Raw genomic sequence first — 17888 nt, forward strand, 5'->3', positions numbered from 1 at the left:
CTCTCTCTCTCTCTCTCTCTCTCTCTCTCTCTCTCTCGTCTACACACAGTTTGTATTAACCTCACACGCACACACAGCGAGCTCCCCTCGTCTCGTTCTGTTCTTAATGACATACCATGTAACAACGCGCTCATAATGTCCAATCCAAAAAGCACTTTACAGATGTCCCTGCTTTGTTCACTACCCACATTATGTACTTTTGCACAACATTGGTCAATGTATCAAACGCAAGTCTGTCTATCAGCAGGCTATCGAACTATTCAGTACTTTTCATGTTACGTTAGCAGGCTTCTTCACAGGAAAAAAACTTTATCGCAAACGTACAAAACGGTATTAAACGAGCCAGTTCTGAAACGAAAGTTGTACATACCAAACACTTTGATGAAGATCGCCTTGCAAACGGGTACCTTCTCCGGGTGATGTATTAACATGACATTAATCCTCATTTGAGTAATGAATGAACATAAACAAACATCTGTTCAGAGCGCCGCCATTGGATTGCGTCGAACGCTCATCGAGTTCTGATTGGTCGAGAGGATAAATCGCGTTTAGGCTAAAAATAGGCTCTGCGCTTATCCCGTTTCTCAAACAAAAGGCTGCGTCCTTTGGAGGTTGCATTTGTAGACTGCATACTTCATAAAGACTGTCTTATTACAGAATATTAACAATTATAAAGTTCACTATTATATTTAGTGAATGACTTGCGAATGTAATGCTCAGTTAACTGAAATAAACCAGGCTTGATGATGACGTATGCAGCCTGCATATTTGACCCCCGAAATCAGAGGATGGAGTTGTCCTAATACCAGCATAAAGTTACGTTCTGGCTTAACCTTTTCCAGTGCAATGTGCATGGCATGCATTATATTGTGTCTTTTACTACGTGTGCTTTTTTGTTTCAGTAATGTTCGTCATGCGTTAAGATTGTCTGTTGATCAGTGTCAGATGTGAAGTGTCTCCGCAGATTAAACCCTCATTCTGAGTTTACATGATTTTATCTTTGCATGTTCTTGCTTAAGAACGACAGTGGCTTTATCATTTCTATTGTAAAGAATTGGACAAATATTAAAGATGTAAATGTATTTAAACGTTGTTTGGCTTAAAGTAAGCATCTAAAGCAGGAGTGGGGAACCCTGGGTTCTGGAGGGCCACTGTCTTGCAGAGTTTAGTTCCAACCCTAAACAAACACACCTGAATTTCATTTCCAAGTAATCCTGAAGACTTTTATTTGATTTTTCAGGTGTGTTTAATTAGGGTTGGAACTAAACTCTGCAGGACAGTGGCCCTCCAGGACCAGGGTTCCCCACCCCTGATCTAAAGTGAAAGTAACAGATGCGGGTCCGTTAGCGCCCCCTGCAGGCATTTGTTATAATACATAATGCTGGTTTTTATAACATAGGCTACATAGTAATGTAATGTGTTTACTTGTTGTTGTGATACTTTATTTGAACCAATTATTATTGCATCATCATTATGGTATCATTTTAAAGGTTATTGCTCATTTGGGTCTATTTTATTACAAAAGATATCAAATACTTCATTATCGATTAGCAAAATAATAATTGTTAGGGACAGTCCTAGATTAGTTAAAACATTTCAAAATAATGAGATTTTAGTTTACCATTCATATTTTATCATTGAGGATTTCTTAAAGTTAAAAATGTTGTCTCGTTCTCGTGAACCCAATCTCGTGTCTCATCTTGTGGATTAAGTTTCTCATGATCACACCCCTAGGAAATAGTTAAGATTTAAAAGATAACCCTGGGTTAGGGGTGGGCAAAAAAATTGCCTGCAATTCTCATGCACTTTTCATAAGTAAACATGTTTCGTGATTAGTAGTAAATCGCCATCACCTGCTTTTAAATGGAGCATCATTTACTACATAGAGCTGTATTTCACAGAGAAACTAGGCAAAATCGCATTCATAATTGTGGACAAACCGCCTCCGACAATATATGCAATTTTGCCGAGCTTTACTGATGAGAGACGCATGAGAAACGCAGGTGATTTATTGCCCACCCCTACCCTGGGTATTCATAATCTGAAGTTTCAGGTGTCTCCAATCTTACCACTGGTGAGCTACTGTCCTGCAAACTTCAGCTCCAACCCTGCTCCTACACCTGTCTGCAATTATCAAGCAACCCTGAACACCTTGATTAGCTGCTTCATCTGTGTTTTATTGGGGTCATTCTTAGGGGTTGTGTACACCAAAACTTTTAAACGCGGCTGAAAACGCCTTGAGGACGCCAAATGCCAGCTGTTTTTCAGCTGAGTGCCAGCTTTCTTCAGCTGAGCGCTTTGATAGCTGTGATACTTCAGCTGCGAGCCGGTTGGTTGCTGTGGTAATGTCCCGCCCCTGCTCCACTGTGATTGGGCGGCCGTGTGAGAACTGACATTGACGAGCGGAGCTTTTTTCCCAAAGTTGAATCTCTTTCAACTCTAGACTCTCACAGCGCCGAGCAAAAAACCCGCTCGCTGCTGGTTTATTTGAAAAACGCCGAGCTTCCATTGGAAACAATTGAAAACATGCGCCGGCCGCGGGCGTAAAAGTTTTGGTGTACACAACCCCTTATAGCGCTTTTCCATTGCATAGTACCCCACGGTTTGGTTTAGTTTGGGTCGGGTCAGCTTACTTTTGGGAGCTTTTCCATCAGGTGCAGTACGTAGTACCCGATACTTTTTTTCGTACCACCTCAGTTGGGGTTCCAAGCGACCCGAGCTGATACCAAACGTAACACGAAAACACTGTAGATCACTGATTGGTCTGCCACTACCAGGCAGCGTCATCGCTATAATGTTAGCTTTACCTTTAGTGCTAGCTTGCGCTGTCTCTAGCGAACATGTTGTCATCTGTGCTCTGCTAGTTCCCAAACTCCCTTTTAGCCATGAAAAACATCCACAGGTTGAGAATCAGGGACACCATAACAGTTTTTTCCAGACTTGCAGTTTGTGGCAGAACATTCGCGATGAGTACGTCAGCATTATATATGCTTAAATGCAACTTCAATGAGGCTCAGCAGAGTGCCGTCGACTGACACCACGGGTCGGTGTTTGAACAGAAACTGTCATGTGAGACAGAGGTAGCGATAAACGCGATATGCAAACATCAATTTGTGGTGGCCAATTTTATTTTTTGTGGCGGACTGAGAAATAAATGAATGTATGGGAATGTACAACAACGCTCTCACTTTTATGATGTCATAGCAGTAGGCAGCGCAAACTTGACTCTTCTGTAGTTACATTGTGTACTAGTCTAAGACCGACAGAAAAAATGAAAAGTTGCAATTTTCTAGGGCAATATGGCTAGGAACTATACTACTTTTCTGGCGTAAAAATCAAGGACTTTGCTGCCGTACCACCATGGCTGCAGCAGGTGCAATGATATTACGCAGTGCCTGAAAATAGTCAGAAAATCTCAGAGCCAGTCGCATTTCAAGTTAAGGTGTCTGGGCAGCACGAAATGCACGTTGATGATGATGATGATAATAGCAGTGTTTCCCACAGGATTTTGATAGACTTGTGGCAGTGATGACGTCATATAATTGGCATATAGTACATGTTTATATTTGCATATACGTACGTGTTTGCGTGTGATAGAGTTTTGGCACCTGAAATATGTTTCACTTCTACTCTTTGATCTGTCACATTATATTGCATTTAAACACAACTAAATGCTATTTTTACATATTATCAGTTCTGTTGTCAGACATAAAATGAGTATACTATAAAGTAGTGACTAAACACGACCCAATAACACCTTGTGTTTAATCCAACTGCTTCTAAAATCCTGATTTATTAACGCGACATCTCTGACAAAATCACCATACTGTTGCTCTTCTCATCAATGTCATGAGACATTTTTTATTTTAAATGTGAGTTTGTTTGTTTTTTGTCGCATATAGCGCAGAAAATTCGGTGCAAATTCAGACATATGAGAGAATACACAGTAGCCTTACTGTTACACAAAGTTACTACAAAAGACGTGCGCAGGCATAACGCATCATAGAGAGAGAGAGAGATCGGGGGTGTGTGTGTGGGGGGGGACACTAATGCCAACCTTTCGTCAAGTCATGATAAACTCGATCAGCCGTCTTCTGTCAGTAAAATCTGTGACTGTTGACGTTTACCCGAAAAGAAAGTATACAGAGGAACGGACATTGGAAACACCGGCACCTTTTCACTGTTATGTTGAGAGAGAGCCGCGCGTGCTGCACACAACATTAGAGAAAGGGAGGGGGAGCGCTGGGCGCTTGCAACAATGAACTAAGACATTTTTAAACAGTAAAATATAAATGTAAATGGGAATCCTGAAAAATCTATTAGTGGCGGCCAGTTTTGATTCCGTGGCAGTGTGCCACGATTAAAACAATGTATGGGAAACACTGCATAATAATAATTTAAAACTATAATGGGCAAACATTAGGCTAGTGCTATCGGCTGTAGACCTATACTGTATGTCTGACTATCGTAGCGAGGAAACACCACTAATCTAAAATCACTATCATGTGGCGTTTGCGGACTTGGGGGAACCACACCTAACTTAGTAGAGCACAAAACTGTGTGTATGTGTGCGTGTGTGTGTTTATATATACATAATTATTATACACGGTACACAATATGATGTAAACAAAACTTTTATTCTGCAAACGATTAATCTTGATTAATCCAGCACTATGTATAATAATAATCAAGTATAACTGGCTTACTTCAGTACTAGTCATGAAAAACAAATATGTATTACAGTGATTATTTCTAGCTAACATTTTATTTATATTACATTTCTTTGTTGTAAACCTACTAATACAGCTCAACTTGAACCTGCTATAAGCGTAAATCCAGCAATCTGTCATCATGAGAGTCGAGCTCTCTAATAAGAAACCTAAATGCCACCGCTGTCAAAAACAGCTCAATATAATATAGATGATGTTTACCCACCGCACCTTTATACAGTACTACTCTAGCTGTCCTCTGTTACACAAGTGAATAATTTCCTCTACCATATCACCCCTTTATATTTTTTATATATTGTGTTTATGACCGCAAGGTGCTAAAAAGATTGACGGACCGATAAGTGAATGGTTACCTCATGAGCAGGGTAGAATAATTCTTATCAAAGCTTATCATATTTTTCTCAAGAAGGTGTTCTAAAGTAAATATTTGACTGTCTATCTATCCACATCCTCCACAGCCTATTAAGATGTGCAATAAAGCTTGAATAGTAAGTCCTGTTTTCTATGAAGTCATGTGTCTTCCTCTCTTTAACCTCGTCAGACAAGAGCTTAGGAATCTGACAAACCTAAACCAGTTTGCTGTTTGAGAGAAGAAACAGATTTGTTTCATTTTTCATGTTTTCAGCACAGAGATCTGAGACTGTACAGTAACCGCACCCCCATTATTGAGTGTGTTTAGTATCACTGCAGTTTAGGAGTGTTTGGTGACTGAGACAAACCAAAACACTTAATCAGAAGTGTAACCTGAGTGATTCATGTTAAACACACGTACAGATCCTTCACCTGCATAGCTATAACAAGAATCAGCTTACTGTAAAACATTTTTTTAAAGCATCATGATTTCTTGTGGTAGTCGACAGCATGCCACCGATTCTTCTGGAAGATCGCAGATTCGATTTAATCCTGAATATTTTTTTTCAAACAGATAACATCTATTTCATCTAATGCCCAGGTCTGACAGAGACTTCAATTCATCCTTCGTGTAGCTGATGCATCATTGAAGCATATATCAGACATGACCTTCTCACAGCAGAGATAAACCTGCCTCATCCAGCCTTTAACCTTTTCTGGTTATCACTACAGCAACAGGTCAGTGCTCTGGCATTCTGGGAGGGAATGGTGAAAGGAAAGAATTTGACATTTACTCTGTTAAAATACTTTCTTCTGTTTGACAGTCATGACCTGGTCACACAGTGACATTGGCTCAACCAAATCATGTGTGTTTGGGGTGGGGCTATTTAACAAATGAATATACAACAGAAGTGCTAAAGAAACCTGTTTGAAAACAACATACTTTCCTAATTTTGTATGTACACTTTAAAAAGTGAAAAATTTTGATCAAATTAAACAATTACTTCAATTGGTAACACCTAAAAAATGTAAGATTTTCAACAAAGTATTTTTCAATTAAACATATAATTATAAAAACGTAACTTTTAGTTGTTACCAATTGAAGTAATTTTTTTTAAGTTGATTCAACTTTTGACTTTTTACATTTATGTATAGATGGTTTCAGCAGTAACAACATAAACAAGCGGCTGTCGTGGTCCGCACGTAACTTCCGGTAAACTCTGGTAAGACTAAATAACAACAAAGTTCTTTAAACATAGTTTATTTATATAACAATAAAAAACAACACATAGAATACCTAGGAAACCAAAACATTGGTTATTTTCGACGAGACCAGGGCTCCAGACTAGGAGCACAGTGGCCCCCAACTGAAAATTTTAGGGGCGCAACCAGAAAATTTAGGGGCACACACCGTAAATTAACATGCTTACCAAATATTCACATTTCTACTAATTTCCACTGTATTACTAATAAATACTTGATGATAGATGCAGAAATTACAATGTGCTGTTTCAAATTCAGTGTCACATTTTATTGTGCACTTTTGGCAAAATGGTCAAATTTACTGGTTGCACATGTGCGACTGGATGTAAAATTCAGTGGCACACTCTCAAAGTTTAGGGGCAAAATGCCACCAATTTGGGGGCAGTCTGGAGCCCTGGAGACATTTGTTCAAGAGATCAGATTAGCAACTAGTCAGACCATTAAAAAAACGAAACCGGAAGTAAAGTTCAGATCCAGACGTGTATCGCGTTAGCGCACGTGCCTCTGATGAAACCGTCTATATTGTAAAGAAAAATGTAGCCATTACAGATGTTTTAAAATAAGTGTCATCACTGTGTGGGTGGTATGATGGTATATTCCAATACTGTGTAATTCCACAAAAAATTAGCTAAATGTAAATAAGTGGGCGTGGCTAAGTATGTTAGACTGAGTTTGACAGAGATAACAAATGAACGAGTAATTTCTGTAATTTAAAGTGCACCTATTTCATTGCTAAAACAACGTTATTTTGTGTATTTAGTATAATACAATGTGTTCGTGTGGTTTATGGTTAAAAACACATTCTTTTCCACATACCGTACATTTTTGTAGCTCCACATATACCTCTTTCCTCAAACACATTGATTTTGTACAAAGCTCATAGATCTGAAAAGCGCTGTGTCCCTGATTGGCCAGCTAATCTGTACGTTGTGATTGGCTTGAATACCTCTGATGTCAGCCAGAAATGTGACGCTCCTTACCATATTTGAAAGATTGGCTCACAATGCAATGCTAACAGGAATCAACTTACAGGCTGTGAGTCAAAGCTGGAGGAATTATGATAATGTCGGTCTTGTTTACATCAACAATTCCAGGGAGTAAACTGTTGCCTACAATCTGTGTGTTTGTTATAGTCCAAGAAAAGAGATTTACGCTGGAGACGATAACTCACATAATTTTTGACTTTGGGTATGTGGGTGATTCTCACGAAAACTTGGTTTTAAAAATGTCAAGCATGAAAATGTAAAAATTGCTTAAATTAACTTTTTTTCCCACCAGACATTGAAAAACAAAGTCTGGAGTAAATGGGAACATTAATTTAAACACTTTTACTTATCATTTAACACTTTTTGTAACATAATTAAAAAAATTAGTCCTAAAAAATCTCATTACCGCAACAGTCAGAAAACATCAACACTGACATATTTTCAACATGACATGACAAACCTGAAAGAACATAATTTGGACATTCTGCACATGCATTTAAAATCAAAGTATTATACTTCTATTAATTAAATTAACATTTAATAAGCATCTGTTGCGGTAATGATAATCAAAATGTCGTGTAAGCATTCTGACAAGACAATATTTCAAATTAACTGTAAAAAAATGATCTTACCTGGTAGCCATCTTGAAGTAACTGGTCCATGTGCTTGGTCACTCAAAATCAAACTTTATTAAAATGCTGTATGTGTGTTTAAACTGTTCTCAAAAAGTGTTGCGGAGGATGAGAACATCAGGCATGGACACATCATTTTCCTAATTTTTCTTCATTATTATTATACATGAATATTCAGTAAATATTTTTTTCTGTCATCTAAAGTAGTCTAGCAAAACATCCATTTATTTTTTTTCTAAATATTTTTGTGTTAATTTGATTAAATTACAACATAACGCATGTTCAAACACAGCTGGACACAATTGACAAATTATAAATTCTTATGTTGAAATCACACATTGTGCAAGGTAGAACACAGTATTGTGTTAATTCTGATGCTTTTTAATATTACTATATTACACATTTTATAGCTAAAATCATTAGTGCCGTGTTGTTTCAATGGTTTCGTGAGAATCACCCATGTAGCTTTTGCATATCATTAACATGTACTAATACACACTTACACACCAGAGGAAATGTAAAATCGTGACACGGACCATAGTTGCTCTTTAATGATAAGCGCCAATAAATCCACCGTGGGTTTCTCTTGCTCGCTCGCTTTCTCTCTCCCTGTGCTTATGTAGCAAGGAGCTGTGTCGCCAAATAAAGAAAGCACTTCTCGCACATAACAGATAATTGTAAAGTTTTCTGAACTGCATGCTAAGACAAAAACTTGTGTTTATATCAGTGAAATGTGCACTGCTGGAGCTATGTAGTTTGATGCCCCATTTGCTCATAGTACAAACATCTTTGATCAGAAACATCAGAAAGAGAAGCAATGATTAAGGTCTAACGTTAATAGAAAGTAAAGGGTGTCAATATATTGTGCATATATTCATACTTTTCATTTTTCATTTACTGTAATGTCTGTATGACTATGAATAAATACAAAATACAACGCATACTATATCTTCAATAGTCTAAAAAATGAAAAATTTTAAACAAGATTCTGTCTATCAAGACTTCACCTGTTGTTATCTTCTAGGCATTTTCAATATAACACTAACTTTAACTTACTGAGCACCTGGTGAGCATTTAGCTAAAGCTTTAGTGAGTGGCAAATTTCTGCAAATTTTTATATTTCAAAAACAATATATATATAACAAAAACATATACCGTGAAATAAAATGACTCATTCTGTAAAATGGATGTTTGGTCATACTGCCCACCCCATCACTATGTCTAATGTCTGATGATAGCCAATCCAAAAATGTATCTTGATAGTTTGTTTTGCCTCATTTCAGAATAAATGATGGATGAACCTGACTCTGTCCGTGTCAAGGCTGTGCTAGAGGACCTTCAGTCTGCATATTCCGCTGACACCATTAATATTGATGGTACAATGTTTAACCTGCTGTGTTAGCCATGTGATTACTGTATCATCAGAGGTCTTCATTGATTTTTGATGTGTCATGTATTTTTTTCCTTTCAACACAGATGGACGTTACAATGCACTACGTGAAGATCTGGAGGCAGATACACGAGACTTTGAATCTCCCACCTGGAGTTTTGCTGTTGACCAGCAATATTTAAAGACCTTTTCCAAAGAGGCGACTAAAAGACAAGATGTGATTCATGGTAAGTGTTGTAATCTGTTTTTTTTCCTGTTTGTTTGATTTTGGTCTGTTTTGTTGTGCCAAAATTTATATTGTGAGGCATCCACACAAGATTTTAATTTTTTTTTAACTAGGGGTGAAGATAAATAACTGCTTAACCATAAACCATTCAAATTAATTTAGATGTATTGACTGTATACGATTAACCGGTTAAAGGGATAGTTCGCCCAAAAATGAAAATTAACCCATGATTTACTTACCCTCAAGCCATCCGAGATACATGTCCATAGTTTTTTAGACAAACAAAATCATGGGGTAATTTTCATTTTTGGTTTTAAAAAAGAAATGTAATTAAATTATCATATGACAATATGTATGTTTTGTAAATGGTGTTTAAATGATTCTGCATGGCTCAACAATATGTGAATCATCATGTCCTGTTGTTGTTTATGCTGGTATTTGCAAATATTATGTAAACATAAACCGCTATATATATATACATTTTTGTCAAAACATGTTTATTACGAGCATCAATCAGAAAAATATTTAAAATGAACATCCCTATTTTGAACTATTTTGTTTATAAAAGTGATAACAGGGCCACTACTAAACAAACATATGATTATTATTACAGAACTGATTCAGACAGAGATAAACCACGTACGGACGCTTAAGCTGGTTTTGGGCGTTTACGTACGGGAGCTGCGTGAGACTCTGCAGATGGATGAGATGCGGCTGGAGAGACTCTTCCCACAGGTGGACAGCCTTCTGCAGATTCACCAGCTCTTCCTCAATCGCCTTAAACAACGACGATTCGACTCCATGGAAGAAGGCAGCAGTCAGAATTATTGCATCCAAAGAATCGGAGACATCCTCATCACACAGGTGTGTCATATAGCAGCAAGTTCACATTGATCAACTGTAGGGCTGGGACAACGCGTCGACGCAAAAAATACGTCGACGCAAAATATGCGCGTCGATTCGTCAGACCCAAAAAGACGGCGCCGTTGAGTAGTAGCAACGCGAGTGGCTCCAGTCCACACCGGCTTCACAGCAAGTGTGAGCAGTGCGTAAGCGGCATATGTTTTTTCAGCACCCATGTTAACAAGCATGCACCCTGCCGCATGAGGAGCGCGAGCTCGCGGCTCTGTAGCAACAGTGCTGCAATCGTTTCTGCGTGGGTTCTGCTGCGCTGCTCACGCTCAATTAAAGTGAAAGTGCTTTGTTTATGGTTTAAATGCTCGTGGATTGACGCGAAAGAGTGTCATTTTACCATAAAATCATGAATGTGATGCCAAGTGTGTTTTAAACAGAGCAATTTAACAAAAAGCAATGAAATATGTAAAAACACACTGTTGCCAGAAGACTGCGTTTTCATTCACTCTCTGTCCAGCAGTAAATGAGTCCTCATCTATCTTAATAAACTTAAGAGAAAGAGATTTAATAATGTATGTGCTTCTTAAGTTTGATTGTGTTTATATCTGTCATTATATGGACTAGAACAGCACGGAAACAATGTGGATTAAAAAAATCAAGTTATAAAAAATAAAAACTGTGTGACCATCAAAAGGCACATTGAAGAGGTTTTGCTCATAAATGCATGCAAAATAAAGTCATTTGAACTTGAGATTTTTATACTGTTACTAAACAGCACAGAATGAGCTGCAAACGCTTTATGAAATGCTACCTCTGACTAAGAATGCATTATTTTGCACTTGTATAGTCTTTTTTATTTTGAAATTTCAAGAGCAATCAACATATTTTGAAATGTTTACATTCAGATATGTAAATCAACATGTATAAATTGCTATTAGTTAATTAATGGGGAGATAATCGAGAATCGAATCGAAGTCGAATCGGACTGATAAAATGAATTGTTTGATTAATCGATGCATCGAAAAAAGAATCACTAGATTAATCGTTTAAAAAATAATCGTTTATCCCAGCCCTAATCAACTGATTGTGTTTGATTTCTGTGTTTAAATGACTTCATGTTGTTTTCTTTGTTCTTGGGTTTTGTTGGACATATCGGCTGAGTTATAATGTTTTGATTTATAGTAGGGTTGTTAATTTAACAGATTAATTTGATTAATTGTTATGGGGAAAAGTAAAGCATTTGATGCACCTGAACAATCCAATGCTGCATAGTCACAAAAGTTTATAATTTCACATGCTTTCAGGCATTGGCAATTTAAATATTTAGCAACAAGACCTCAATGAGATCTCAATGCGGTGCTCACATGCTGTTTAATAAGTTTTGTGTATGTGCGTGCTTATGACTTCACGTGTCAGTGCCATTTTGTATCATAAAGCACCCAGAAATCCTCCAAGGCTTCAGACAAATGCACAAATGCTACCCAGGCATGGGCGTTAAAAATGTGGGTGGGTCCCCCAGAATTTTTTTATCTATATAATATATATAATTTTTTTGTATATGCCATTTTTGTATTCTGGTGCTTTTTAATTAAACAATTGCTTTTATAGCATGAAAGTTTAGTTTACCCTGGCGTGTTGTGTTGCGGGAGTAGTAGAGAGTAGTGGAGAGGGGTGAAAGTAGTGAAAACACAAAATGGAGTTTAAATTATATGGACTCAAATTAGTCAAGTATTCAAGGCTGTAGCTGAAATGTGAAGCAGAGTTTAATTTATAAGGGCATTATGTGCTCTGAAACGTGAACAAGCATATGTGCTAAATTAGAGAAAAGGTAAGGGACTTTTAAAAAACATATGAAGAGTTTGGTTCTAGGGTTGAGTATCGATTCAGATGTTCCAGATCGATTCGATTTCGATTCACAAGCTATCAAATCAATTCTCCTTTCGATTCTGATTCTCGGATCGATTTTTATTCTCAATTCGACTCTATGAATAATATAGATTTAATACTCTTTTATTTTAAGTACACTTGGGTACATTAAAACAGAACCCATCTCTAATTTTTCAAATGCATACAATTATGTTAAATACAATACAATTTTGATGCAAGATTAAAAATGTATGCTGAAAAAGTCAGAACAGTCGCATTCCTTGATCAAAAAGGAACAGGTTATTTCATAAAAAATTGTATTCGTGGCCTTTGAGAATCGATTTTGAATCGATCACGTAAAAAAAGATTAATCGAAAAAACAATTTTTTTGCCAAGCCCTATTTGGTTCCAACCCCCCCCCCCCCCTTTTTTTAAATGAGTTACCACCAAAATCAGTATTGTATCACATCAGTATTATACAATACAATAGCAAAATCCGATATCCGGCGTGTTATTCTGTTATCTTTTCAACCTTTTTTCCAAACCTAATGACAGCCCTCTGAATACACAAAGAATCCTAGTTTTCCACATCTACTTTGTACTTCATCAAACAAACAAAAACAAAATAATACTTTTGATGGCATTGATACACCTGTGGTGGGGAAGAACCGTAGGCCATTAAAATCTAATAATTTACGTAAGAGGCACTGGGGTGAAGAAAAAAATGCCAGCTGTTGCTTGTTTTCACACGACTGCATCAAGCTTCTGTCATTTTAGCACATTGACCCCTGAGGATCTTATGAAAACGTTTCATTATTTTACTCCAAGTCAACGAAAATCGAGCAGGACCAAAACATTTTACAGCTGATCGCTGTCAAAAAAGTTTTAGTGGCGACGTCTCAAGTATATAACAGCAGCAATGACAGTGTTCTTAATATTACAAAGTGTTTTGATTAATGCCATTAATGTTTTTTTTATCAGTGTATACCACTAGTCACTGCACATTTATATATTGATTCAATAGATTTATAGCATTTTGAAAAAAAAACTCATGTGACTCATGTGTCATGTTGGTAAATGGCGCACAAGTGCATAGTATATAAACAACACAAACATGTAGTGAATCATAAGATATCCAGAGATAGTGGGATAATGTTTTGTGTGTGTTGCCTGCTTGTGAGTAACTCCGACCTCGGTAAACCTCGAGGGGTCATGTTTTTCCGGAAACATTCGCTAGAGCTGATCTGTCTTTTATAAATCTGATAAAAAACAAAGACTCTTCAGATATATATATATATATATATATATATATATATATATATATATATATATATATATATATATATATATATATATATATATATATATATATATATATATATATATATATACTACTCTATTAGGTACTCAAGATTAACAAGAGATAAGCAGAAACAGCATGTATTATGAGAGTGTTAAAGGTGCTCTCCGTAAGTTGAGAAATTTCTAACCGTTACTGACACCAGTGGCCGTTATAGAAACTGCAGCCAGTCTCATGCTCGTTCTCGGTGGGCACACTCGTACGAGCACGATCACAACAACCAGAGTTGCGGTAGCAACCACAGACAGCTCATTGAGATTCACCAGCATGTTTACAAATGTAAGAAAAGTTACAGTACTGTAAGGTTATTGTTTGACAGACCATATTTTAGCAAAATGTTGCAGTGCTACTTTATATTTTCAATAGAAGTCTACTTCTAAAAGTTTTGTAACACGACACTGTAAAACACACTCCCGACACTCACAATCTTAATGCACTCGTGCTCTGAATAAAGATAATTCATATAAGAAAGTAACTTTTGAAACGGTCCTGTGCTACATGCTATCGTTAGCATTACACCACAAAATAAATGCTATCGTTAGCATTACACCACAAAAACAATAACATAATATATTACAGATGCCCTGTAACTATGTCTTACCTTTGCAGTAAAAAGGAAACCTGCTCAAGGTCTGTTTTCATACCCAGCGCTGACCGGAGCTCCCTCCAAGAATCAAATGCCAATCCGATGTTTACTCTTGTCTTTTCCCCGACGCCGATCACGCACTATTTTGGTCGCACTAGATAAGGATTTTTTTTCAACTTACGAGGAGTTTCCGTGAGTGTCTGGATTGTGCTGGAAGTTGGTCGCTTCTTTCCATCTACAGAGTCCATTTGAAACATGCTAGCGGTTGCCGCTGTTTACTAATGACGCCGTACGCGTCTATATGGAACGCCCAGGTAGACGAGCACGCGCATGACGTCACATTTTGAATTTCGCGCCAATTCGGACCCGACTTCTCCACACAGAAAAGAGCCTACAGGCTGATAGAGACAACCGTGGAGGACACTCAAGGTGTCATTCTTTCTATTACATTATGGTTGCCTCATAAATATACAAATGAAAACTCTATCTTAAAGATTTTTTTAAGTAATAACTTACATTCAGCCCCTTTAAACCACAGTTCAACATGAAAACACATTAAAAGCACGGTTTATTTTATTCAATTTAAAGGGTATTTTTCCATTTACCTGCCAATATTTATGTGTGATTAGTTAGATTAATTAACACATCGTGTAATCAATTAGATAAAAAAATTGAATCGTTTGACAGCCCTAATTAATTAACAGCAAAGTATAGTTAATTTGATTTGTAAGTGTACACCGATGCTCAAAGCATGCACATTGCGTCAAAATGCAATGCATCTCCGGGGCTACTACATTCTCTTGTAGGTATAGTATGCATGCACTGATGATGAAAATTGCGTCACGCGCAATGTACGCAGACCCTCGCACACACATAAAAAGTGGACTAGACTTTGCCTTAACAAATTATTTTTAAATCTTATTAAAATTGTGTTACTGTTTTTAAATGTTTTTGCCTTTAGTGGCCTTATATTGTATGTTTGTGTGTTTAGTTCTCAGGTAGTTTGAGAGAGCAGCTGCAATACTGCTATGGAGTATTTTGCAGTCACCACACTGATGCAGTCAACTATTACAAGGACCTAATGGCAAACAACAAGAAGTTTCAGAGTGTTATAAAAGTAAGAATCAACTTCTTGCAAGAAAAACTTTGTTGCAATAAAACATGCTGGAGTTGGAATTGTGTGTGTTTGTTCATTTCTAAGAACTGCGTTCTTTCTGTTCTCAGAAAATATCTCAGCTATCCATCCTGCGACGATTAGGAATACCAGAAAGCATTCTCCTTATAACACAACGCATCACCAAGTATCCAGTTCTTATTGAACGTATCATAAAAAATACAGAAGGTATGCATTTTTTTATCTTTTTTAGGAACAAATCCTGTTTTTTACATTTATTTCTTTAAGTTAAAAGTTTTTCTTTCAAACATAACATTGTTTATAACTATGACTTTTAAAACTTAGTTTTTATGTAGTCACATACAGGCTAAATTTCCAGCCTGATCTCACGAGAAATCTTACATATTTTACGAGTTGGCTAATTCGTATCAATTCACACAAAGTTAATCGTGCAAAATCGTACAATTCTCATGAAAAAACCAACAACAACGAAACCGAACCCCTAACCCCAACGTCACAAGTCAAAGCAAATCGTGACAGGCTTTCGAATGTGGTCGTATGAATTAGCCAACTCGTAAAATATGTACGAATCCTCGTGAAATACAGTGTTGGCAGTACGAAGTCATGACGAACGCTTGTTGTGTAGAAGCACGTCCACAGATCACCTGCATTGAGGTTGGTGTGAGTTTGATATGCCTGATTTGATCTCAACCTGTTGACAGTTGACTCAGAGGAGCACAGGGACTTGGTACAAGGTCTGGAGCTGCTTAAAGACACCATAACTCAGGTGAATACTTGCGTGGATGAGTTTGAGAAAGCAGCGAGACTGAGGGATCTGAGTAGTAAACTAGAGCCCAAGTCCCAGGTGAAGATGGCCCACGGTCGAGTGTTTCGCAGAGAGGACATGTTTTATGGCGAGAGGAGGCTGCTGTATGAGGGGATTCTCAACTGGAGATCAACGTCTAACAAAAGCAAAGGTTATCACTGTAAAACTGACATCTATTAGCAGTTGACTGACCGACCTTTCATTAAGGCCCAAATTTTTTTAACTGTACTGACAAATTTGATTTTGAGAAGTTGGGCTTTACACTTTTTAAAGGCACAATATGGATCTAAAATCCAAAAACTACTAGCACAGTGTTTTTCACATGTTTACTACTTGCACTATCGAATGCCGTCATGTCCAAGTTATCCTCTGATTCAGCTTCACATGGCACTGCACAGATTGACCAGTGTATGACATCACACTATCGAGAAAGTATTACTTTTAAATCGCTAGTTTGACGTCATCAGCCGATCGGTCTGCACAGTAGTACCAATAGTTTGCATGCGGATTTTGTAATGTTGAGCACATGTTGCTCTGTTTTGAGGTTTACATTAAAATGTAAGGGTTTTAAAACTTTATTTCAAGAAATAAACATGATTTGTAAGTCCTGGCCATAGACTGTAAAAAAGGTGGACAACGCCTGTTCGCTCTCTTCCATTGGTGAAAAGTGAAGCCGCCAGTTTCCCGATATGGTGCTGACATCTTGGGTCTTGAGTCTGCGCAGTAGCGATTTCGGGACTAGTCCTGCACAGTAGTGAGCAGGAAGTAAAGAGAATGTGCCTATCACACGATACCACAGCTGTCAATCATGACGTGACACCACTGTTTTTATATCATTAAATAACTAACTAAACACAAACCTATTTTAAAAACAAACATTTGAATGTACATCAGCGTGAGAAAAACTACAGTAAATGACAGAAACCAGCTTCGGAAAAAAGATAATTGAAGTGTAATTAATTTTTTTGTTGGTCTCAAGTCCCATTGAATAACATGGGGAGGCGGGCTTTATGACCTATACTGGGACCAGTCACTGGGGGGGCGATCGAGACGTTTTGGCTTCACTTTTCAGGGCTTGTGCAGCACGCTTGGTCCTGGCAGATTGATTCTTATCGACATTGAAGATGAAGACTACAAATCCCATCATTCCAGGCTTTTTAATAGAGTCATCAAGCTACTGCTGCTGCTGCTGCTGCTGTTTTGAGTGACATCTAGTGGTGAAAATTATATATTGTGCCTTTAATTGTGTTACTCTTAGAACATGGGTCTCCAACCGTGTTCTGCGTATTTTACTTCCAACCCTACTCCAACACACCTGCCTCAAATTTTAAGTTAGAGATTGCCTTCCAGGAACAGGGTTGGATACCAATGTCCTTGAACATGCTTAATTTTTAAGTAATTCGCTTATTTCTGTGCATGTACATTTCAGTATTTAAAGAAGAAATGCATATGAAAAATGGTTTAGTAAGGAATAATTGACGACGGACTGTTGAATTATTCAGAAAAAATGCACACTCGAGGTGGTAATGCTGTCGCCCGTTACACCGTGGGTGTGCATTTATTTTAATAATACCACAGGCCTGTTGAATGCTTTATTCTGATTGGTTGAGAAATGTTCCATGGGTGTGCATTATTTATCTGTAAAATGCTCACATAACCTGTAACATCTTAAAATAACCATCAGGGCAATGTTTGTTGTATCC

The 17888-nt window shown here is 37.4% G+C and overlaps 1 protein-coding gene across 4 annotated transcripts in view; it reads left to right on the plus strand.

Moving 5' to 3' along the window:
- The window catches only part of arhgef18a (rho/rac guanine nucleotide exchange factor (GEF) 18a), a 39402-nt gene that overhangs the window by 9369 nt on the left and 12145 nt on the right, over positions 1 to 17888 (plus strand). Inside the window, exons 2-9 of one of the 4 annotated variants that reach the window (XM_065277028.2) lie at positions 5656 to 5819; positions 7478 to 7532; positions 9246 to 9338; positions 9439 to 9579; positions 10192 to 10442; positions 15237 to 15362; positions 15470 to 15587; positions 16082 to 16336. In XM_065277028.2, the coding sequence (XP_065133100.1) occupies positions 9251 to 9338; positions 9439 to 9579; positions 10192 to 10442; positions 15237 to 15362; positions 15470 to 15587; positions 16082 to 16336 (979 nt within the window). In that variant the 5' untranslated portion in view covers positions 5656 to 5819; positions 7478 to 7532; positions 9246 to 9250. The remainder of the gene's footprint in view (positions 1 to 5655; positions 5820 to 7477; positions 7533 to 9245; positions 9339 to 9438; positions 9580 to 10191; positions 10443 to 15236; positions 15363 to 15469; positions 15588 to 16081; positions 16337 to 17888) is intronic. The other 3 variants (XM_065277027.2, XM_065277029.2, XM_065277032.2) reach the window with 3 other exon arrangements.

Source organism: Paramisgurnus dabryanus, chromosome 6 (genome assembly GCF_030506205.2).
Source record: "Paramisgurnus dabryanus chromosome 6, PD_genome_1.1, whole genome shotgun sequence".
NCBI classification, from domain to species: Eukaryota; Metazoa; Chordata; class Actinopteri; order Cypriniformes; family Cobitidae; genus Paramisgurnus; species Paramisgurnus dabryanus.